The 25,565-nt window shown below is 40.3% G+C and overlaps 1 protein-coding gene across 1 annotated transcript; it reads left to right on the plus strand.

The window, feature by feature from the left end:
• The first annotated feature begins 208 nt into the window (after nt 1-208).
• On the plus strand, nt 209-3,815 carry LOC141773659 (uncharacterized). The gene has a single exon (XM_074645544.1). It carries the CDS (start codon nt 1,168-1,170, stop codon nt 2,398-2,400), a length of 1,233 nt encoding a protein of 410 aa, XP_074501645.1. The 5' UTR covers nt 209-1,167; the 3' UTR covers nt 2,401-3,815.
• The last annotated feature ends 21,750 nt before the right edge of the window (nt 3,816-25,565 follow it).

Below are 25,565 nucleotides of genomic sequence, written 5' to 3' on the forward strand. Positions count from 1 at the left end.
CGTTAGTATCCTCAACAGCAGCTATATTCACTGAAGATCTGGAACAAGATGATACAGAATATGGGACATTTCATGCACTGGAAAACGACTTTTTCTGCATCTAAGGAACATTTAGAAGAAAAAAAATGGTTTCAAAAGTTTAACAAACAAGGTAGTCTATCTATTATCAATACTAGTAGTATGATTATTAGCAGTATGTTTACTTACACACCAGCCATACAATATATAAAACTGCACTGCAGTACTGACAGCTACCGACAGGAGGCACTCTGGTTACAGCGAGAGACCTGCCGCCCTGGGCTGTGTGTGTGTGTGTGTGTGTGTGTGTGTTTCCAGAATGTTTTTTATTAGGAGACAATAGCGTTGCGCTCAGTGCATGACCCCCCCCCCCCCCAAAAAAAAACACACATGAACGCACACCGACCGTGCACGCGCAGTGTTTGCCGACATGAATTCAAACTATTACTGTGGTTGAGAAAACAAAGCCTCGACGAGGAGGAGGCTGACTGACTGCCCTCACCGCCTGTGCGCTTTTACGCACATTGCGCGCCCATTGCTTTTTACGCATTTAAGCTCAGAATGGATTTACGCACACACACACACATGCACGGAGAGGAGGGCGCGTGACGCACGGCAACAATTACATGAACGAATTTAGGGGGAGAAGTGCACGCGCGTAAAATACCGAAAGAGAGAGATTAGAGAGAGCAGATAGAAATGACTGGTTGGTGTTGTTGGAGACATTAAAGGTCGACGGAGAGTGTCAGTCTGGAGACGGAAGGACGGAGAGGAAGAAGAAGAAGAAGAAAAAAGAGGATTTGTTGACAAAATCACCAAGTTGGAGTTCGCTCCTCCTCTCAGTGATGTAGCCGAGAGACGGAACCTCCTTAATTACTAATTTCTCTCCATCCAAGCCACGCTCTCTCTCTTTCTGTCTACCTCTCTCTCTCTCTCTCTCTCTTTCTCTCTCTGTCTCTCTGGTTCTCTCTCTCCACTCCTCCATCCATCCATGCATCATCTCTCATCCTGACCCTTCTTCTTTCTCTCTCCTCTCTGTCTCTCTCGGTTCCAGACCGGATAACGGAGGTGGACGAGCCTGCTGGAGTTGTTGTTCTTTTTTTTATTATTATTATTTATTCCTGGTTTTTGGGAGAGCCGCCACCGGGCATGGAGGATGTAAAAGACCCGCCGACCGTCCACCGGTCCTCCTCCTTCAGCATCAAGAGCCTCCTGCTTCCGTCCAAGTGCGACCGACCGGACCCGGTCTGCGTCTCCGCCGCCGCCGCTGCGGTCGTCGTTGGCCCCGGGACCTTCTCTCCTTCCCCGGGCTCCGACTCCGAGAAGTCGCTGGACCCGCCGGAGGTGGACTCCTCCACGGCTGCGGCTCTGGACCCGGAGAAGCCGGGCAAGGAGGAGCCGGGTGAGGAGGAGGAGGGCGGAGGAGGACCAGGGGACGGCGGCGGGGCCACACCGGAGCAGAACACTAACAGCGGGAAAAACGGGAAATACGACAAGCCTCCGTTCAGCTACAACGCGCTGATCATGATGGCCATCCGGCAGAGCCCCGAGAAGCGGCTCACGCTCAACGGCATCTACGAGTTCATTATGAAAAACTTTCCGTACTACCGGGAGCACAAGCAGGGCTGGCAGAACTCCATCCGGCACAACCTGAGCCTCAATAAGTGCTTCGTGAAGGTGCCCCGGCACTACGACGACCCGGGGAAGGGCAACTACTGGATGTTGGACCCGAGCAGCGACGACGTGTTCATCGGAGGGACCACCGGGAAGCTCCGGCGGCGCTCCGCCACCTCCCGGGGGAAACTGGCGATGAAGCGCGGGCTGCGCTTCGCTCCTCTCGGTCTGGGGATTAACGAGCGGGCAAACAACCCGCTGTACTGGCAGATCTCTCCGTTCCTCTCGCTGCACCACCACCACCACCACCACCCGCACTACAACGGATCCTCATCCGGGTTTCTGAACCAGGCGGCCGGCTACGGGTCTCTGCTGCCCGCGGTGGAGCAGCTGAGCAACGGGGACCTGGGCCGCTCCATGCTCGGAGGGTCGTCCTCCGGGCCGCTGGGCTTGACGAACAGTTACGGGATGAGCACGTCGCCGGTCGGGCTGCTCTCCGGACAGACTGCCGGGTATTTTGTCTCAGGAACCGGACACGGAGCGGGCCAGGGCCCGCCGGGAGGAGGACCGGCTCCTCCGCCGCACCTCCAGCAGAGCGCCGCGGGGTTCGGTTGCCTGGCGACCGGCAGCAGCTCCCCGCAGGCTCTGCTTTCGGACTCGCTCAGAAACAGCCTACCGGTACCGGCCTTCTCTCCGGGCGGCTCCGCGGGGTTCCCCGGGGTGCTGTCCCATCAGAAGAGGTTGACACCCAACGCGTTCCTAAACTGAACTCACCCTCATCTCCATCACCTCTCATGATGGCACCGGGACGAGGACGTTAATGTTAAAGGGCAAATAATAAAGTGGTAAATATCAAATATTGATCGCAAAAAATCTCTATATATATGAAGTGAAACGTTTTGGCCATATTCTGCCCCCGAAGAGCAACGGGTTTATTTTGATGATTTTTTTTTTTTTTTTGTCGCATTTGTTTGAAAAAGGGACAAACTTTTGTTACCCGCGGGTTGTTGTATAACTGTAAACTAGACTTGCCAAAGGTAACGCTTTAAGTATATTTCAAGCTATTTATATCTTGTACAAAGATTTTCAGTACTTTCTTTGAGTCTTTTATTTATGTTTTGTATTTATTGTACAATGTATTTAAATTTTATTCAGTGTATACTTATCAGTATTGAGGGGTTGAAATAAGACATACAGGGTTAATAATTATTTATGAATTTTTAGACAATCATGGAGTAAAAAACGACAATCAAAACTTTTTCTTTTCTCTTTTCTTTGGGGAGGAAAAACTTTTGAATAAGTAAATAATGAATAAATAAAGCCTTAAAATCAGCAGAAACAATCAGGGGTTTTGAGAGGAAAAATAAGCCTACAAATCATATAATCATATCTCTACTCAGGTTTGACCCCGGACAGGCCTCATAATAATAATAACAACAATCACATGAATAATAATAATAAACCTGCTCTCTGTGAAGAGTTTCCTTCCAAAATAATGATATCCAAAAACAAAACAAACTGTTTTTTTCAATATGGCAGAACTGTTGTTAAGCTATAATAATATCCTTACTGCTGCCTTTCTGTGCTCAAAAAGCAACTTGAACCGCCCCTTTAAATAAATAAATGGATATAAATGTTTTTGGAATAGAACTCTTCATAAAATTATGCAAAACAACGCAGCTGTAACACAAGTTTTTGTATGTTTTTCTGTTCTGAAAGTCCAGATTGTCCTCTTCACTTTGGTTTGATTAGGCCGATATGTGTGTTGTGTGTTTGTGTGTGTGTGTGTGTGTGTGTGTGTGTGTGTGTGCGTGTGTGTGTGTGTGTATAGGCCTGTATGAGCGTAAAACCTCCTGCGCATGTGCGCTAAGGGCCACAATTTCAAATTCATTAAAAAAAAAAAAAATCACTTTAGCCGCCTCCATCCCGTTTCTAACGACCCGCTGACCGGCTCGGTGCCCGGTAAAAGTTTTTTTTTCTTTTTGACCTAGCGGCTCCAAAACAGCTATCAGGCCTCCCATCACACACACACACACACACACACACACACACACACACACACACACATATATATATATATATTTAAAAAAAAATATATATATATATATATATATTTACAGTATATACAGCTGGTGTCAGGTGAAAAACATGTATCTCCAAATACTTACTTTTTTTCTTTTAAACCATTAAAAAAATAATAATGATCGAGCACTGAAGATTCATTCTTGACCTTGGAAATAGTTTCCCAAAATAAGCTTAACTCCACTTTACCAGAGCTTTCAACCGCATCTCACGGCCTTCCTCTGCAGATGGCTCAGGAGACAGTTACAGCTTCATTTAATTCTAGCTGGATGAAGGTGCTTTTCTTTTTAATTATCTTGAAGGTTTTATGAGCTCGAGGAGCTGAAAAATCAGTCCCTCAACGTGCACACAATTGGAGATACGAGGTTTTCAGTCAACTGCAATGATTGGTATTTGAAAGTTAAAAACTGCACAAACAAGCTTCAACGGCATCTTGAAAAGGTGCATCAGCTGACGTCAGCAGGGCGGGAAAGGCTGCCCTTCACAGTCTCATACCGATATTAATGTATCATGTGATGATATTACAGATGCTGAGGTTTTAGTGAAAAGACAACTATGGTGTTATAGATTAAAAACGGGGAAAAAACATTTTCGTTTCATGAAGACATTTTAATTTCTGTAACTGTATTTCAACATGTTACAGGTTTTTTAAATTACAAATTTTATATACATTTAATTTGCAAAAGAGCACCTAGATGTCTTTTCACCAAAGCCATGTTCATTTGGAAATGTTGGTTATATGAATCAGATTTTTTTTTTGCTCCAGCTGACAACAATTATTTTATTCCTCAATAAATAATTCCTTTAAAATTATTATTTGGTGCAGGTTAGTCAGTATTTAATTATATAAATCACATGACACAAAGTAGTAAAAATAATAACTAAATTATATGAGCTTATACAGTTGCACATGTTTCTTGCTCAGCATAGTCAATTTAATAAAATAAATAAATAAAATAGAATTGGACATCATTTTGCAAATCTACTTCCCTTGATCTCTTCCTGACTGTTTACAAAGAAGAAGTGCACAGAATTAGAATCTTGTGACTGCATTACAAAAAAAACAACCATTAATGTTCAATTAATTTTTTATAAGCACATTTTGAAAAAGTATCGACCGCTGTGATATCGATCGGTCAGTCCTCAGATCTCAGGTCAGTGCTGTCTGAGCCCTGAAACACAGTCCACATCAAATAAATGTTGCCTTTGCAAAAATAAAGCAAACAAATGCTCCAGCAGAGAAAACGAGGCAGCAGATAATGTTGATAATGTTGATGATATTTTATAAAAACAGCTATTTATGGTCAATATGTCACCTGTGTGTCAATAAAATGTCAATGATATAAAACTGAATATTTCAGCAATGAGAAGCTTATGATGTGAATTATTACAATTCAAAGGAAATAAAAAAACATTTATTTTTCTCAATAAATTCAGGTTTAAGTCAGGCTAAAATCCTCCAGTCACTGCTGGCATTAATATTAATCTGCACTTTTGAATATATTGATTATTATTTAAATTACCATCTCTTTGGGGCCTTTCATTGGAAAAATAAATATTATCTTTTGACTGTAAACGAACAGCGAGTCGGATTTAATTTAAATTGATTTAAATTTGAGTCTTTTGACTTTTGGAAAATGAATTCCTCGTGTATGTTTCTGATGATATTTCAAACAGCTGATCATGCAGACAGCAAACCGGAAGCTGCTTTTTTAACTATTATTTTTACAGTGCAAGACAGAAAAACTTATATAACCTCTGACCGAAATAAAAGCCTCCTGAAGCCCAAACAGAGACTGACCTTGTCAACACACACACACACAGACACACAGACACACACACACACACACACACAGACAGACACACAGACACAGACACACACATTAGGATACTACGCTGGTAAACAAATAAGACAAATACAAATATCATTGGCAAAATAAAAGCATAAAAACAATCCCCCAGGTGTGACTATTCAAATATTAAAATGTTTAAATTAAATTAAATTAAATTAAATGACAGCAGAAGGAGGAACAGGGTTGACTGGCAGCAGGATGCAGACGGATTCAGTTTGTTTTTTAAATTTTGCTCCATGTCACAGTTTGACATTTTGGTTTTGTAAAAAAAAAAGAAAGAAATTGTTTTGGAGTTTATTTGTTTGTTTTTCTTGCACTTTTGTTGTTAGCGTTCACTTGTATGAAGTCTGTACTGTCTGTTTTTGTTGCTGTCTGTCTGTTTTGTTTTTGTTTTCAGAAAAACTAAACTTGATTAAAAAGGAAATAACCCAAAGCGGAGTCTCTGCCTGATGATGCGCAGAGGAACGTAAAACATCACACAAATATCCAAAAGATGTGTAGAGAGGCCTGATTATAGATACTTAAAATAGTTTTTCTTTTCTTTTTAAATAAGAGTATCTCGGATGAACCAACATTTTACCCCAGAATGTTTAAAATTAATTTTCCTTTTTAGTTTTTTATAGCAGTGTATTTTTTTTTAATTACAGAAGTGACTCTTTTGCTAATTTTAAAAGTTTGAGTTTATTATTTTTTCCCAAAATTATTGCATGTTTTTTTTTTCTTTTCAGTAGTGCCGTGAATGACCTATTGATTCAATTTAGTTAATTTTTTAATGAATTTCTTACCAAGAAATTTTATTACGGGTGACTTTTTACACAGGACTTTTTAAAAGGACTTTTGGAAGTTATTTTATTGATTAATACATTTATTATCAGAATTATTAGTGGTTGCCAAAACATTTCAGCTATTTTTTTATGTGTGATTTATTAAAAACCTTTAACAGTTTTTAAACAGTACTATGAGAGAGGTTATAATTGCATTATGACTTATCAGACTTATTTTCAGACATTTTTTATTTTCTTTAGGACGCTTTGAGCGACTCTACTCTCAAAATGAGAATTAATTTAGATTTTTAGAAAACTGGTTGACTTGCAGCAGTACGGATGATTTATATATATATTTCTTTCAGGATTATTTTGAGTACAGGTTAAAAGGTTCACGAGTGTCTTTTTTATGTGTGCCCGGCTGTCTTGAATTTTTAGAAGTTTGTCTTAGTACTAAAATATTTTAGGAGGGTTTCATTTAAAGTTTATGTTTTAGTAATAATCACAAGAGTGTAAGGAGTCTATTCTGTATTATTTTATTATTAATCTGTATTTTTCAACATTATGCCGTCAGTTTAGCAGTGTGAACTGTCCCATTCAGCGTATTTAGAGTGATTTTTAAAATCCCTACAGGCCTCATCCTGCAGCAGTCTGACTCTATATTCAGAGATGGTTTCAGTCTTTATTATTTGATGAGTTTGAGGTTAATTTCAGCATTTTTAAGAATGTTTATTCTTTTATTTCAAAGCTGTAAAGTCTAATATTCATTCAGTGAGTCTGGAGTTTACACACAGTTTGAGAGCAGTGTGTAACATCACATGATCCACGTGTGTTCATCCACCATCTGACCCAAAAATAAAAACAGGTTAGAATTAGAGGAAATCAAAATTTAAAATTAAATTAAATTTATTGACAGACAATTATATTTGTAATATAATTTGTAGCATCTGATCTGTCCTGTCAATGTAAATGTCTGTTTAATAGCACAGAAATGTTAGCTTGTAAATGAAATTCCACTGAAATTCAACAACAAAATATGAAGTTTGTTTAATGTTACAGCTATATTGAAATATAATATAATTTCCCCTAACTTGAGGTAAACTTTTTCCTTAAACATGTAGTGTAATATCAGTATTATTAGTTTATTATAAAGTTCATTATTGAATCTACAGCCCTCTTTAGCGTGTGCAGCCTCCTGTAATATTCTTATAATAAGTTACGACGAGGCTGTTTTAGTTCTCAGTGAGATAGAACATATCAAACATTAAGGTGTTGCAAAGGCCTTATTTTATTCTTATGATATTGACCATAATTTAGCGTGAACCCTTATAATACACATTTGATATTCCTATATTGGCTTAAAGTCCTTTTATGGTCCTACAGTGAAATTAAAATAAAGTATTTAAAAGTGTTAAACCTTTTTTCAGTCATCAGTGTGCTTATGGTATATTCAACAGTTATAGGATTTTGAAAGTTGTATTTTATACTATCTTTAAAAACCTGGCTGAGCTTAAAGATTGTATTTATACTTTCTTAAAATGAATTTACTCACTACATCATAATGGAAACTTAATACAAAGTAATAACAAACAGAAACAAACAAACAAACAAAAATAGACACTACAGTATAAATAAATAAATAAATCAGAAATAAAATTCTAATTTATGGCAAGTTATAAAAAATAAACAAATAAATAATAACATTAATAATAGTCAGTGCAGGAGTTGCGGTAAATTATAAAAACCGCAGTAAAACAAAGTGAAGAGTTAAAGAAGTGGTGAAAGTATTTTAAATACACAAACACTCCTGAACTTCTCTGTCTGTCTCCGTCTTTTTCTGTCTGTCTCTGCTCACGTTTTCCTGTCTGTGCCTTTGTCTCTGTCTGTCTTCTTTCTGTCTCTGCTCACGTCTTCCTGTCTGTGTCTTAGTCTGTCTGTCTTGGTCTGTCTGTCGATCTCTGTCTCTACCTGTCTCTGTCAATGTCTGCCTCTCTCCGTCCCTGCCTTCAGTCTCTGCATAGTCTTCCTGTTTTTGTCTGTCGCTGGACATCTTTGTCTCTGCCGGACTATGTCTCTTTTTGTGTCTGGGCCTCTGTCTGTGTCTCTGTCAGTCTCTATCTTGTCTGTCTTTGTCTATTTTTGTATCTCTGTCTATGAGTCTGTCTCTCTTCATGTCTGTCAGTCTGTATGTGTCCGTCACAATCTCTGCTGTGTCTCTGTCTCGTCTGTCTATCTCTGTCTCTGATTCTGTCTCTGCTTGTCTATTTGTCGGCCTCTTAGTCTCTGTCAGTCTCTGTCTCTCTGTCTGTCTCTGTCTGTGTCTCTGTTAGTCTCTATCTTGTCTTTGTCCATCGCTGTCTATGTTCTTATCTCTGTCTCAGTTTTGTGTCTCTGCTTGTCTATCTGTCTGTCTCTGTATCTCAGTCTATCTCAGTCTATGTCTCTGCTTGTCAGTCTCAGAGTTTGTCTCTCTGTTCGCCTGTCTCTCAGTCTCTGTCGGTCTGTATCTGTCTGTGTTCTTATCTCTGCTTCAGTCTGTGTCTCTGCTTGTCTACCTGTCTGTCTCTGTGTCTCAATCTTGATCTGTCTCAGTGTCTCAGTCCGTCTCCGAGTCAGTGTCTCACTCAGTCTGCGTCTCTGCAGCTTTAAGGGGAGTCTCTCTGGGAGAATTTAGGTCAGCGTAGCTCTTCACTTGTTTTGGAAGCTGGGGCGGCCCAGAGGGGCGGGGCTGAGAGGAGGGGGGAGGGTACGTAGTGATGTCATTCTGTGCCTGAGACGACGACGCCACACCCACCCACCACAGACCGCTACCAAACCAGTAAAAACTTACTGGACAGCAGCAGGGTTCCTACCTCCAAAAACCGAGCGTAATTTAATAGCTGTATACGGTAAAGACCAGAACAGGCTCACGATTGGTCGTCATGATGCCAGAACACACACCGACCGTGCCGACAGTCACACCATGTCGCTTTTTTTGCTGATAAATGACATAAACCATTATTTGATAATGAACATTACGGTGAATGAATTTTTTGACGATGAACTAAGTGATTAGTCGGCTGATAATTTAAGCGCTATTCCTGAGGACACTGAAACGTACCGGCATGGTGAATATAGAATTGTTAATTTGCTGTTGACAATTTTATTAAGTCTATTTAGTAGGGCTGTCAGTCGATTCAAATATTTCATTGTGATTAATCGCAAAGGAATCACACATTTTTTATCTCTTCTAAATGTACCTTAAAGGGAGATTTGTCAAGTATTTAATCTTATTAATTTATCAACATGGAAGTGGGCAAATATGCTGCTTTATGCAAAACGTATTCATAAATGTATTATTGGAAATCAACTAACAACACAAAACAATGACAAATATTATCCAGAAATCCTCACAGGTACTGCAATTAGCATAAAATAATATGCTCAAATCATAACATGGCAAACTGCAGCCCAACAGGCAACAACAGCTGTCAGTGTGTCAGTGTGCTGACTTGACTATGACTTGCCCCAAACTGCATGTGATTATCATAAAGTGGTCATGTCTGCAAAGGGGAGACTCGTGGGTACCCATAGAACCCATTTACATTCACATATCTTGAAGCCAGAGGTCAAGGGACCCCTTTGAAAATGGCCATGCCAGTTTTTCCTCGCCAAAATTGAGCATAAATTTGGAGCGTTATTTAACCTCCTTCACAACAAGCTAGTATGACATGGTTGGTACCAACAGATTCTTTAGGTTTTAATAGTTTCGTATGATACCAGTATCTTCACGCTATAGCTTTAAAACTAAGCCTAACAACTTCCTCAAGATCGATTGCGTTAATGTGTTAACGCATTATTATCGCATTAAATCTGACAGCCCCAATAATAATACATCATAATATATTTGTTGAGAATAATTTGTATCAACAATGAATTAATTTGTAGTAGTAACTAAAGCTGTCAAATAAAAGTAGTGCAGTAAAATGTACAATTTTCCCCTCTGAGACGTAAGTAGAAATTAGCGTACAATAAAAAGTATGAGGAAATATACTAGGTTATTCCAACACTGCAAAAACATATCACAGCATATCTATTAGAATTTAGTAATGGAATAGTAGTTTTGAAAAAGCTGTAAAAAGTCCCGAACATGTGAATCAGCTGACCGGAGTTGTGTGTTTTTGTGACAGTGACGGCATGTTGAGCCCTGCGGGGCTGATAAGTGATGGTGATTGAGCTTTTGGACCTTCCCCGTCCCCTGCAGGAACACAGTTTTACACTCTGTCAGCACACACACACACACACACACACACACACACACACACACACACACACACACACACACACACACACACACAGTGCTCTCCTGTTTAACCTCTCCACGACTGACGAGCTGAGAACTGGACAGGATGTAGACTTCACAACGCTGATCGACTCTCTCTGACTGCTGTGCTGAAGCTGAATTAAACTTCCTTCCACACAATAAATGTCTTAATGTTTAAATCACAGACTGCACAACAAACCTGGCTGTAATGTTGGCGATATGACCCAGAGGTTTTTTGAAGGGATATAACATTTTTATCAGCTGATAATCAAACAGCAGCAGGTGGTCGACATAATGTCATGTTTTGGAGTAGGGCTGTCACGATATACATTTTTCTCAATATGATTATCATGGCAAAAGTATCACCATAAGGATGTTATCGCGATATCATTAAAAAAATGACGCATTCACTTAAAATACATCTTTAACTTCATTTGTTTGTCTTCTTTCCAAAACAACGGATAACAGTGTATTTTACATGGCAGTGAGTGTGTCTTAACTGAATAAACAAATACAATATAATAAATAGACTTAGCTGACCTGCTCCTTTTTCATTCCCTGATGATTTCTCTTGTTCTTGGATGCTGCTGCCTGACCACAAGAAAAGTACAAGCTGTCACTGTCTTGTTGAACAGACCTCAATTAAGTTAGCTAACTTTAATTAGCACATAAATTAGCACATTATTTTTTTAGTTTTTTTTTAGGTTTTATATCATTGTCATTGTGTAGCTTCCCAGTGGTGTTCCTTATGTATTCAAATCCGAATAATCAAATGTTGGTCAATTTATGTATGTATTGTCAAAATGCTATTTTCCCTTCAAGGCCTTATACAAACTTTTTCCCACGTGACTTGACGTAGGTTTCTGCATAATGACGCTGCTACATGTATAATACCAGTATACAGCCTTATAGTCAGTGTACTAACATTACATACAATAACTCAGGTCAGTAGTTCCCAATGATTCCCAGTCGTCGAAGCCTCCCCTCAATCATTAGAGCCAAAATATATTTTTTTGTTATCGTGGTTAAATAAATGTAATTAATGATGTTGTTAGATTGCTGTTAGACCGCCCGTTAATACAGGTGCAGGTCTCCCTTCGCGTGCGTTAAGCGGGAGAGCAAATAGGTTTTTCCCTTTTTTGAGGTTTTTGACCACATTGACATTTTTTTGAAAGGCTAAACGCCAACAAATATGGATTGAAGCAGAATGTTAGATTTTGCTACTATGTAGCAAAAAAAAAAAAATCTTTTAAAATATATTTAAATACAGACTTTTGTATAAATTATCCAGTAAATGTGTTATTATGATTTGAGTTAGCTAGTTAGATAACCTCAGAGCAGAGAAATCCTGGCGCACCCCCTGCAATCTTTGATATCCCCTATGCCCGGATCACAGGTTGGGTGATGCCGGTCGGCATGCTCCAAGTTTGGAGAAGCAGACAGGAGTACCGGCACGGAATGTACTTTCTGTGGACGCCATTAATTTGGATCCAAAAATCACTCAATAACACAAACAAACTAACCAATCGATGCAGTGGTAGAGCAGCAACTCCAATGTTCCTCGAGGTAAAATGATGTGTTTGTGTGAATGGAATCTGTTTTTGTCTTGAAAATGATATAACGACTTCAGTCCCCGCATCCAAAAAGGGCTTTCTGATGACGAGGTAAAGCGTTGAAAATATTCTAAATATAGCGTACACTTAAACTGATATTGATTTTTTTAGGTGGCTAAAATATGTTTTTCTGCTGCTCCCGTTCACAGCCGCTTTACCTCGCCGTCAGACAGCCGACAGTGACTGAAGCCGTTACAATGCAGTCTTCAAGACCAGACCAGATTCACAAAGCAGTCATTTTACCTTGCAGAACGTAGGAGTATACATACAACCCCACTTCAAAAAATCCAAACCAACCCGTTCAGTTATTTCCAATCTTAGCACAGCTAACTTTGACTCAGCTAGTGCTAGCGTTCACAATATTAATAATCTTATTGATTAGCTTACTTTGGAAATCTATGTCACTGCTTTTTGCAATAGCTGAGTGGACGTTTCCATTTGAAAAAAAACAGAACAGAACACAGATGGACCCGCCCTTTAATAATCTACTTATGAATATAAAGAAATATAAAAATGGATATTTATTTGTCAAACAAAGAGATCAGAATGCTTCATTCTTTATCTTTATGTCATCAAATAACTCAGGACTATAAGCCACAGCAAATTTTCTGACAGAGTAGCTGATTTTATTTTTGGTCTGACATCGGAAAGTTTGAAGTCTTCTGTCGCACGATTGTATCATCCAAAGTTTGTTCCAGCGAGTCACGGACACTCACCTCCTGCCAACACTCACAATACTGAGCTAAAACTGGGCTGCAGTGATGAATAAAACATGCACACTGACCTTTGACCTCCTTACTGTTGTCCGTCATGCCTGTGATTCAGAAACTGAAGCAGATTTTTGCAAGTTTTGGTTCTAAACCTGTAGCCGGTTGATTGTTTGAGAGACCCACCGACAAATGAGGCTGGACTGCAACTTTTGTAGTTGTGTGGTTTCAGCTCTGCAAAAGAGAACAAAATGATGCGACATATAAGTAAAAGATACCAACAAAAAACTGCGTTAGTTACTGTGCCAAGCTTTAACAATAACGGTGGCAGATTTACCGTCAAAATTCGTAGTCATTTTTGAAGCAATGGGTCCTTTATTCAGACAGAAGTAAACAAAAAGCAGCTTCTCATTTCAAGCCAGCACAAGAAGACATGGGAATAAAGAAACAACATAGTTCTTGTCGTAGTATTATACATATGATGAGGAAAACATGCAACATCAGACTGTAACATAACTCTGTTATATATGCCCATTCTGTATGTTTTCACTTATAACATTACAAGAGAAAAAGCTTTTAAGATGTTTAAGTACTGTACAACTTTGAGGTACTTTTACTGGAGTATTTCTATTATATGCTACTTTCTTACTTCTACTGCACTACATTTTGGAAGCCAATATGTGCTTTTTACTCCACTACATGCACCATAACTTTAGTTACTTTGCATAGTGAGATTATTAATACAAAATATAAATCATCAAATAAATGATGATGTATTATTATTAGGGCTGTCAAAGTTAACGCCATAATACATTACGCATTAATGCAACTTACGATTTTTAGATTGTAGTGGACGTTTGTGCAGAAATAACTGCTGCAGCTCCTCCAGACCAACAGAGGTTTCCCGTGTCTTGTGAAGTGACGGGGCTCCGCAGCGAGAAACGTTATCGTCTCCGACCAAAACTCCGGTGTGTCCCGTTCCCTCCGACCGCGGTCGGGAGGCTGAGGCAGGAAAAGCCAATACTAGGATCAGCATTGATTCATGGAGAGACCTTCGTCTGGTCAGCTAACATTACTGCCAAGCAGGTGAAATATAGAGTGATATTGTGGTTTTAGCTGACGTGTGTCGCCTCACTGTTTTGAGCGATGCTCGTTCATGTCTATGTAGAGTGAGCACAAGCGTGAGTGCGAGCAACAGGGCGCTGACTTTCCTTGACTTAACGACCACAGGTGTCGCTGTTAACAAGCAATTTCTGATTCTTGCAAACAGTCCCTTTAAAGTGATGAACACATTAATGCATTAAAAATTGTAATCCAGTGATATAATATGTATTATTGCGAAATGTGCCATTCTGCTTAATGAGTACTTTTACTTTTAGGTACATTATGTATATGTATATTTTTTTAAGTTATTTTTTTTGGGGGCATTTTTCCATTTTTATGACAGGACAGTGGATAGAGTCTTGAAAGGGGGGAGAGAGAGAGTGGATGCGGAAAGGGCCACAGGCCGGATTCGAACCCGGGCCGCCGCGGTCAGGACCAAGCCTTAATACATGGACGCCCGCTCTACCAACTGAGCTAACCCAGGCGCCACATTATGTATATTTTGATGCTGATTATTTTGTTCTTTTACTGAAGTAAAATTTCGAATGCAGGATTTTTACTTGAAGCAGAGTATTTTTTTTCCACTGTGGCATTAGTAGTTATACTTAAGTAAGAGATGTGAGTACTTCTTCCACCACTGACCCCGGGTAACGAAGTTGGATTGCACCAAACCCCAAATTTAATAAAGAGCAGGATGCTAATGTTAGCCCAGTTACAAAATGTAAATAAAAATACCTTCGGATCAAAGAATTTTAGAGAATATTTTATAGTTATAAGTGAGAAATTTTAAATAAATAAAATTAATAAATGAACTTACTATTTGCGTTGCAGTCACTGTTAGGGATATTAATAATAAGGACTGTGGTTTAACAAACATCAACAAAAAGTCCCATGAAGGTGACACACTGTGAATTACTGTGAAGGGAAATAACACAATGGTTACTGTAAACGCACTATTAAAGGCCCTGAAAGCCTATAGCCGAGCTTGTTGTTAGTTGATGTGTTCAATTCTTAATAAATAATAAATGTTTCTGAACTTAAAATGGTTGTTTATTTTATACCAAGTTTTCAGGGGTTTTGAATATCATAAACACCTCTCATTCCAAAAATGTTATAATATTACCGGCAACTCTAAAGTCAAGATCACAGACACATACGTTTGAGTCTTAAATAGAAAGTTAAAGTGATAGCAAAAGATACGAGAAACTCTTCCATCACAGTCTGAATATTATAATAATATTATTATATTATAAATGCATGCAGTAGTTTAATTCAGTAGCGCTGAAAGTGTGTGATTGAGTGAACATGCTGCTGTAACCAGAGCCGAGATAACAGACAGACAGAGAGACAGACAGCCCTCATGCAGGTGGCTTACATCTGAAGAAAGTTATTCTCAACCCCCATGGCTCAAATATACCAACAGTACTATTAGCCTATATTCATATGTGTTAAATGAGTAGGGAAATGTGTGGTATTACTCCTGTCCATAAAATATCTGTATTAAGGAAGTTTATATGTCCTTGTCTTACTAACATATCTACTGCTGCCATTTCAGCTCGCTGTTCACCGGATTCTCATACAGCGGTTTGTATGATATCTTATGAAAAGGTATACCTAATTTTCTGTGCATTTTCGTTCCGCCTTTAGAGAAAACAACTTTGTTAAGTTTAGGCAAGAAAACAACTTAGTTAGGTTTAGGAAAGATCGTACTTAAGTAACGCCATACTGGAAGTGGTTATACGACACCAGAAGTGGCGCAACTCAAGTACGGAAGTTACGTGACAAAAACTATGCCTTCGATCGCTGATGAAGACAATGATTTTTCCTCGGTATCTGGCGGTTCCACGGTCCGCTGTCGACTTCGATTCACTGTGACTTCCCACTGGTGGGACGCGTTGGGCAACAACTGCATCCCCCCAAATTTGGATTTGAATAGGATTGGCTCCTGACTATTGTTTTCAGAGAGACATGAAACAATGTGAACCTATACTTTAAGATTAGGGGAGGATCCTGTCATGGATAAAAGAAACCAAAATTAGCTGTTGTAGGAGACATCACAATACTTCCACCTTAATCTCTATAAAAAGATTCTGCTTTCATATGCATCTGTAGGCAACGAGACAAGATTTTGGCCTCAGAAGCGTTCTGGTTTCCGTTTGTAGTGAGTAGTATTGACCAATCAAGTTCAAGCAGGCTTTAGTTGATGTCCGTATCAATGCAATCTGGTAACCCACCGGCTATCGTCTGACCATGATTTAACTTTTTTTAAATTTAAAATAACATTTTTAAGGTTTAAAATTAGCTGTAAACTGGCTACTTGTGAAAAAGTAGCCAGACACCTCACACTGTACGGTTCAATCGTCGGCCACGACCTGAGCGCACACACTGTACGTGTAAAATAAAAAAAAGTTTGTTTGCTAGCAGAAGTCTGTAGGGTCACAATGCTAACAAGGCAGAAACGTGCTGCCTTGATCATCTGGGCCATCCTGTCTGCTGAAACGTCTATAAAAAAAGAGGCAGCGGCGTAACGTTGTATGGACTCGCTGTGGTTAGGATGACGTGGACAGTATGGCTTGTTCATTTTGCAGAGATTTGGAGGTAAGCCAGCTACGTTTTACTAGCTATATCTATTGTAGCCTACATTGTTATCTTGATAGCTACGCTCTGATTTCTGTAAAAAGAGGATAAAAATGGCACTGACGTTGGGGAATCGGCTCGTGGCTCTGCTTCAACTGTGCGAAAGCTTGTGGTCGGCCGACCAAAAATTCCTGATGTCAGAAATTCATCCGAATGTTTGACGTCCAGTCGGGAGGAGTTAATCGGTCCTCGGTCCTCCCCCGTACACCGCACGGCAAACGATGCCCGACGAAGCTGAAATTCGGTCCGACTCTAAAATGAGTCGTGCTGCTCAAAACGGGCTAAAATTATACAGTGTATGCCCAGCTTAACGCATCTGAAAAAAATTACCAATGCTGTTGCTTTTCCTGTAATTTAAGTCTCAAAATAAGTGCATTAGTGACTACAAGGAGTAGTTCTCTTCTAGCATATGACATAACCAACCAGTTTCAATAGACAGATTTACATGCAAAGTGTTACACACTTTTAAAATCCATGCAAGGTCTCAGAAGATGCGAAATATGTGTACAGTATAATATTAACACTGTTTTATAAATACTTTACTACACTTAAAAGCTGTTGAGAAAATAGTTTTAATATTCTTTAGAAAGAAGAACTGAAAGATGTAATTTTATACGGTTTCATTATTAAAAAATGCTTCCAAATCATCAGTTAAGATGTTTTGCAGCAGCAGAAAACAACTTCAAAACAAAGACATCTCAAACAACCAATAAGGAAGGAAGCTCAGGGTCAGAGGTCATGGCATCATGACCTTCTTACAAATTTAACAGGAAGCTTAAAGGGAATTTAAAGTTCAGCAAGAGTTGAAACAATTAAATCAAACCGAAATCCTTAAAAATGCCTTAAATCCCCCACATTCAGTTAGTCTGAACAATAACATCTGCCATGTGATCAAAGCTATAATTCATAATCTTTACTATGTCTGCCCACTGAGCTCCACAAGACCCCTTAAACTTAATTTTTGGTCACTTGAGGACTGCATCTAATAATGAACTTATAATCAATCAGTTTTGTTTTCACTGTAAGGATTAAGCATTTCAGCACTCGTCCAAATCACACATACATTAAGGATATGTGCTGTGTTTATAAAAAAATAAGAGATTGTTTTTATGACAAAATGAGATGAAAACTAAATAAAAAGTAACTTTTGGAAACAAAAAAATCTATCGCAGTGTCAACAAATAAAATTAAACCATAATGCGAAAGACGTACAAATCTACAAATTAATCAATTAATATTTGAATGCCAAGTCTTTAACAGAATATTTCGTGAATATTTCACAAACTGCCGTGTGACTGTGTTGGATCGTTTGTGTTGCAAGGCATTCGTAAGAAAATGCACGAAAAATAGCTTTTCACAAGATATCTTACGAACCGTCGTATGAGGATTGTTCAGTTGAGTTCAAAGATCTGTAGTCGCTGACTTTGTAGTTCGTTCTCTCTGTTCAAATGCACTTCAGTACATAGAACAGTTGAGTGAACGCATCACCATCAACTACGGTGGCCTTCAGGTAACGTAAAAACACAAAAGGATCTCTCTAGAGCCAGTGTTTGGTTTGTCCGTTCTGGGCTACTGTAGAAACATGGCTGAGCAACATGGTGGACTCCATGAAAAGGACCTGTTCCCTATGTAGATATGAAGGACTCATTCTAAGCTAACGAAAACACAAGGATTCTTAATTTCAGGTGATTATACACTAAATAAAACATAGTTATGAATATTATATTCTACGGATGCGCCGATACCACTTTTTTTCAGACCGAGTACAAGTACAAGTACTTACATTTGGGTACTCGCCGGTACAGAGTACCGATACGAGCACTTTTCCTAGCCAAAAGACCCTCGTTTAACAGCCAGCTCGAGGGTGTGAGCGACACACGGCAGGCTGGGGAGTCCCACATACGAGGCGGTGCGCCGCGACCGGCTCTAGGTCGGCTTGGAAAGGCTCGGGGCGAAGGTGGCTCGCGGTGGCAGCTTTACAGCGCTCCCCGCCCGGACCTCATTACACCGTGGACAAAGGGCTCGCTGCGCCCTCTCTCCCCACCGGGGAGGGACGGGGCCCCCTGCTCCCGGTGCGACTGTCGACCGGGGCGGACTGTCATCAGTGCGCCCCAACTGCGTCGTGCCGCGGCCAACGTAAAAGGCGCCAGGGGTCTGCGGCGATGTCGGCAACCCACCCGACCCGTCTTGAAACACGGACCAAGGAATCAAATGCATGGCAGAGCAACATGGTGGACTCCATGAAAAGGACCAGTCAGAGGGTGCAAGTAAAATCCTGTGGCCTAATGAAAGTGAGGGCCGGCGTTTCGCCCGCACCGTCGGGGAGGTGGAGCGTGAGGACCCGGAAGATTGTGACGAGAGGTTAACGTCACGCTGCCTTAAAGTGGTATCTGTGCCGCTGTATCGGAGACGTTTTGTGAGTACGAGTACATGAACACAGTATCCCTATTATATTCCATTTCTGCCAATAGATACCCCCTAAATCCTACACACTGGTCCTTTAAATAGCCAAGCTACTGTCAATAGCGACTGCAATTTTTAATTCACTCGACCCAGATTTTAAACAATGGCAGCCCGCAAAATACAGTGTACACACTACGTACAATGGACGAAGTTCCTCTGTTTGGTTGCTGTTGAAATGATTTCAGCGAGTGTCCCATTGAAGATGATGTGACGACAGCTTTACGCAGCGCTGCTACCGCGATCACCTGAGGATCCCGCCCACATTGAGGGGGTACTATCTGCAGTGGAGACACGGCACAGAGAAAGGCACCTGGTACCAAAAGTGAGTCGGGTCGAGCAGAGCTGTACCATGCCATAAAAACACGGCACAATACTCCCAAATTCAAATACTGAAGAGTAATTTATGAATTGAAGACATGCTTTCACCAGACTAACACGACAAACAACCTGTTCAACACAGTCTCACAGCAGTTCGTGAAATAGTCACGAAATTTAATCTATTTGATTTGTGTACATAGACACAGATTTATCTTTTTTTGCCTGATTCTCAGCGCAACAATGTGTTTTTTGTGCTTTTTCCAATGAATGTTCAGCAACGTTCACAACGCATGTGTCAATTTCCACTCCAGTCTTTTCAAAATAAAACTAGAATTGCCCTCGGAGAGCCCAGACCTCCACCAACGCGTGACTTTAAAAACAGATCACGGCTCACAGCTGGCGGTACCGTGAGGTGGTCGGTTTATTTTCAACATGGTGTGTTTCCGTGTAACGTGTCGGTGGATGCCTCTCTCATTCAGCAGCCTCGTTATGTCTGTATAACGTTACACTACGTTGTCTCTCGTCCTGTCATCTACCGTTTTTTTCCTTCTCACCGCGGACGGACAGCAGCTCCCACACACACATCCACACACGTATCGCTCTGCTCTCAGAAGGACATGTGTCATCAACTACACTTAGCATGTGTTATATACCCTGTGGTTTTAATGCTCAGGCTGATCGGAATTCTTAAAAATTTCCTAAATCCGGATCATGATCCGGATCGCCAACAAAAATCTAATGGATTAATTTATTGTGCCACACTCCACCCCTCCAAAAGATTTCATTCAAATCCATTGCGGACTTTTGGAGTAATCCTGCTAACAGACAAACCAACAAACAAACCACTGCCGGTGAAAACATAACCACCTTCCTAGACCTTTGGCTTGGCGGAGGTAACTACTCAGTTGGGTTTAGGAATAGATAGACTTGGTAAGGCTTAGGCCACAAAACTACTAGGTTAGGTTTAGGAAGAGATCGTTGTTTGAGTTAAAATAACACAGGAAGTGCTATAACGTAAGTAAGGAAGTTACTTGACAAATAAATCAACTCTGACTTGTGGTTTCACAATGGACACGAACAGGAGTCTCCTGGGAGAACGTCCTGTGTTTTTTGACCCACACATCCACCCCCGACCTCCTTCCAACGCGGCGTTCGCCACCCTTTATACTTCCCAGTTCACAATTACTTGGATTACATATGAATTGCTTTTGTGTAGATCATCCCGAACAAAATTTAAAATTCATATCTCAATCAAAAAATTTAATTTCGTGACTATTTCACGAACTTCTGTGCGACTGGGCTGTTCTGTTAGGATGAAAAGGCCTCTGAACTTAAAGTTACGTGTTCATGGGACACAAAAACTCTCCACCAAAACCCAGAACATGCTAATAACCATAATAATAATAATAATAACAATGGTTGTTGGTGCCATGCTCTGTCCATTGAGCTCCACACAATAAAAACATCACCTTGAGTTCAGCCCACATTCACCAGAGCTTCAAACTGTACACACACCGTGTGTCTTCTCTCAATACTACGAGATTGTCTTTTGTCTGACATCATGTCAGGTATTTCCGCCCGTAATCTGTTTGATAGGACGATTTCAGAGATCAAAACACGCGCCTGCAGACATAGTCTCTGCTGTTTCCTCGGCCGTTCACGCCTCAGTGAGCCAGAAAGGCCCTCAGACCTGACGCACGCATCAACTGCATGACAAAGTCCCCTATAAGATCTGGGTTTGAGCTCAGCGACACTCACACAACGACTCAGGTGTTTGTGTGTGAAGTATAGATAAACCTGAGGTAGACTGTGTTGTGGTTAAGAATGACTGTCATGCATTCACAAAGTTTTGTAAAATCAGTTCAGTGATTCAAAATGCAAATTTCTGTGGCGTCAAGAGCTTTGAATTATTATGTTGTTTTGGTCTAAAAATGTTTCGATACAACCGCATGTTGTTGTCTGCTTCCGAAAACTGCCATCAATTATAAATGGTTTGGTTACTGTCTCGATTTACTGTTTCCAACAAATTTATAAAACGTTCTTCTTTTAAAGATGATTAATGTGAGGTGAAATATAGAAGAATGTGAGCTGTTTGAGTTTAACTGCATCAGAAGTGGTCTGATTGCTCCGGTATTTCGAGTAAGGCTGCGATAATAACACAAATTTGTTTTAACAGCACTATTTTCCTTAACCCATTAACGCTATTTGGTCTTTCGGAGGTTGTAGCGGGTTCGGTTTTAAAGCTAGAGTGAAGATACTGGCATCAAATGAAACTAAAACCTAAGGAATCCATTGGTACCAACCATGTCATAATAGCTTGTCGCGAAGGAGGTTAAAGAAAAAAACTGGCATGGCCATTTTCAAAGGGGTCCCTTGACCTCTGACCTCAAGATATGTGGATGTAAATGGGTTCTCTGGGTACCCACGAGTCTCCCCTTTACAGACATGCCCACTTTATGATAATCACATGCAGTTTGTGGCAAGTCATAGTCAAGTCAGCACACTGACACACTGACAGCTGTTGTTGCCTGTTGAGCTGCAGTTTGCCATGTTTTGATTTGAGCATATTGTTTATGCTAAATTAAGTACCTGTGAGGGTTTCTGGACAATATTTGTCATTGTTTTGTGTTGTTAATTGATTTCCAATAATACATTTATACATACATTTGCATAAAGCAGCATATTTGCCCACTCCCATGTTGATAAGAGTATTAAATACTTGACAAATCTCCCTTTAAGGTACATTTTAAACAGTTAAAAAATGTGTGATTATTTTTTTAGATTAACTATGGACAATCATGTGATTAATCATGATTAAATATTTTAATCGATTGACAGCCCTAATTTATAGTACTGTATTAAACGGCAAGGAGCAGGGATCAAACTAGCAGCCCTATTCATGGCTGAGCAGCTCTACTTCTTGAACTACACACTATCTCTTGATATTTGCATCTATATATCACTGATATGAAATTATGAGGAAAACATTGTTAATGAAAGTATCTGCCAAGCTGCAAAATGTTCATACTGAAAACAGGACTTTGTAAACACAGGAAAACAAGAAACAATAACACGTGTATCACCTCCGCTTTGTGACGTAAAAGACCAGGAAGAAGCAGTTACAACAACAGGAAATATAATAAAACAATGAACAGATTTATGAAAGCTCATAACTGCCAAAACATCAGCATCTATCTGCAGAGATGGGCGAGAAAAGAGATTTTTCATTTCACTGTCAAACATTCAAAGTAGTTTTAATTTTCTGCAAGTATAAGTAAGGCTGAGAGATGAGATAAACTGTGTTTGATTCAGAAATAAATAATAATAAAAAAAAGCTCATATGTCGAACCTTAGATTTAACATTGTTTTTTGCAACCCTCTTTCTCTAAGTGACATTTCATCCCGTTGGATCCTGCAGGTACGGGAGCACTGTTTTGTTCCTCACTCTCTCCCTTTTGAATTTAACTCAAACGAGCATCACATTGTGTGAAAAAGATGCTGAATAAATACTGTTATTTTTCTGCTTTGAAGGAATGTTTTCATGCATTTTTTTGTGGTCAGGCACATAAAGTGGGCCCTCTGGGCATCTGTAGTTGTCAACCGTGTCTCATGGAAAAAAAGCTTCCTGCTATTCACAGGAAGCTTTTGTAAGCGAAAATGTCTCTACATAAAATATTAAAATATTAGTATTCATTCAGGTTGTGATGTGCGTATTTGTAAAACAGTTTTACTTGTGTTAAAAAAAATTACACACTATAAACACATTTGTATCTTATTTTTCATTTGTAGATCAAATAACACACGTTTGTGCCCATTTTTATTGTAATTTCACTCCACAAGTCTCTGGTTTCAGATTGGAAATAGTTATAAAACACTGAGTTAACACATCTGTCCCACTGCCAAGTGGATCCAGGTCACATGAGTTCCTTCTAAATCTTTAATTATATGGGACGTCATGTTGTCTGTTAGTAATTATCAATATTGGAAGCTTGTGGCGGCGCAGCGCCTCCAGGGGATGAGACGACGGAGCTACGACTATGTCGTGTGTGATGAAAATTTAAAAAGTGAGACGTGCTTTGAAACAATGTTTCTACTCTTGTGTCTGGTTTGTGTCACGCTCAACTTCCCTTTATTTACTACACAGCTCGGCACAGACACACTTTGATATTCAGGACACGCAAAACACTTGACTGCAACACAGAACATGAAGTGGGCAAATCCAAAGCTTTTCATGCCCGACATGAATATCTCTGGTAGTTTTCATGTGTGACCCTGAAAACTGGAAACATTTGAGGCGAGAAAAAGGCATGAATATTGATTCACATTGATCGGTGCTGCCTCGTTTGACAGTTTGATCGGAGTTTGCGAAATCGGGGTGGATGGGTGTTAAGTCAGCGTCCTGTTGCTCGCGGTTGCGCTTGTGCTCGCTCTACATAGACATGAACGAGCATCGATCAAAACAGTGAGACGACAGACGTCAGCTAAAAGCACAATATCACTGTATATTTCACCTGCTTGGCAGTAATGTTAGCTGACCAGTCGAAGGTCTCTCCATGAATCAATGCTGATCCTAGTGTTGGCTTTTCCTGCCTCAGCCTCCCGACTGCGGCCGGAGGGAACAGGGGAGATCCCCTGTTCCCTCCGGGAAGTTTGGTCAGTTTTGGTCGGAGACGATAACGTTTCTCTCTGCGGAGCCCCGTCACTTCACAAGACACGGGAAACCTCTGTTGGTCTGGAGGAGCTGCAGCAGTTATTTCTGCACAAACATTCACTGTACATTCACTAGATATTCTCAGAGCTAAACTAACTCTTCTGTAGTGTGTAGTGTGCACGCATGAACGAGAGAGGTGGAGCGAGAGAGCGAGTGAGAACGAGCGAGAGAGTGAGTGAGAACAAGCGCGTTGTGTGAGTGAAGGCAAGCAGGCAGAGGAGCAGAGCAGCATCGACTCCGGTCCTGGAGACCAAAGCTACGGTCTCCCCCTGTGTCTTCTGACCGCGGTCGGGAGGCTGGAGCAGGAAGAGTTGACACTGTTTTGCAAGACGGCCTTCACTAGATAGAACTTTGCGGTTTTGGTGCTTCCGTGTAGTTTGTGTTGGAACAGCGTAGCCAATAGCGAGCGCGCATGAGACACCAACCCGATTTATATTTGTAAGAAGTTACAAACAGTACTTTTAAGTTACAGCACTTCCGGAGTTATTTTAACTCAAACTGCGATCTTTTCCTAAACCTAACTAAGTAGTTTTATTTTGAAAAGACTGGAGTGGAAATTGACACGCGCGTCACGTGTTGCTGGAGGAAAACACACGGAAAATAGTTTATTGAAAGTCGTGCCGAGCGTCACAAAAAAAAGGGAACTTCATGTCTATATACATGAACCAAATAGATAAAATGTTGTGACAATTTCACGAACTGCCGTGAGACTGTGTTGGAATGGACAGCCGGAACAGCTGCTCTGAGAGCGCCTATATTGTTTACATTGGAGTTAGTTTGAACGCCAGTTGTGCCTCACAGATGCTACAGGGTGCCGTGTGCGTTGGTATCAGATCCCGAAGGCCGTGCCAAAACGTCAGCATTACGACTTGGCAATGAGACCGGGCTGTGTTCCACTGAAAGATTGTGTCCTGCAGGTGTCTATGTTGTTGTAGAGAGAGGAGTTCCCTCCCTCAAAACACTCTCATAAACTGTCTCACGCTTGCGCTTAAGTCCGTGCGAGTCCGAAGTATTTAAATAGAAAGGTTTTAGCGAAGATGCATGTGTTTGGTAAGTAGTGGGCATACGACTGGATAAATGAGACTTATACTGCACGAGTTGGGTGAGAGTTTGTAAACTGTTTTGATATAGTTTTGCTGTTGTTAAAGGCAGCCCCCATTTACTTCAATCCCTCAAGACTTTCCTCCGTTTTTTGATTTTTCGTTCACCGTGAAGGCATGCAAGAAAGAAACAAAGTTTTCTTCAATAAGTCAAGTTAACACGGGGTGAGTAATTGATATGCCGCTGCTCACCACTGAGTTTATATATATTATTTATATCAACCTGAAACAGGTTTAGGGAACACGGTATAACTTCTTGAAAGTAAATCAAATGTGTT

The sequence above is a fragment of the Sebastes fasciatus genome, chromosome 9 (assembly GCF_043250625.1).
Source record: "Sebastes fasciatus isolate fSebFas1 chromosome 9, fSebFas1.pri, whole genome shotgun sequence".
Taxonomy (NCBI): domain Eukaryota; kingdom Metazoa; phylum Chordata; class Actinopteri; order Perciformes; family Sebastidae; genus Sebastes; species Sebastes fasciatus.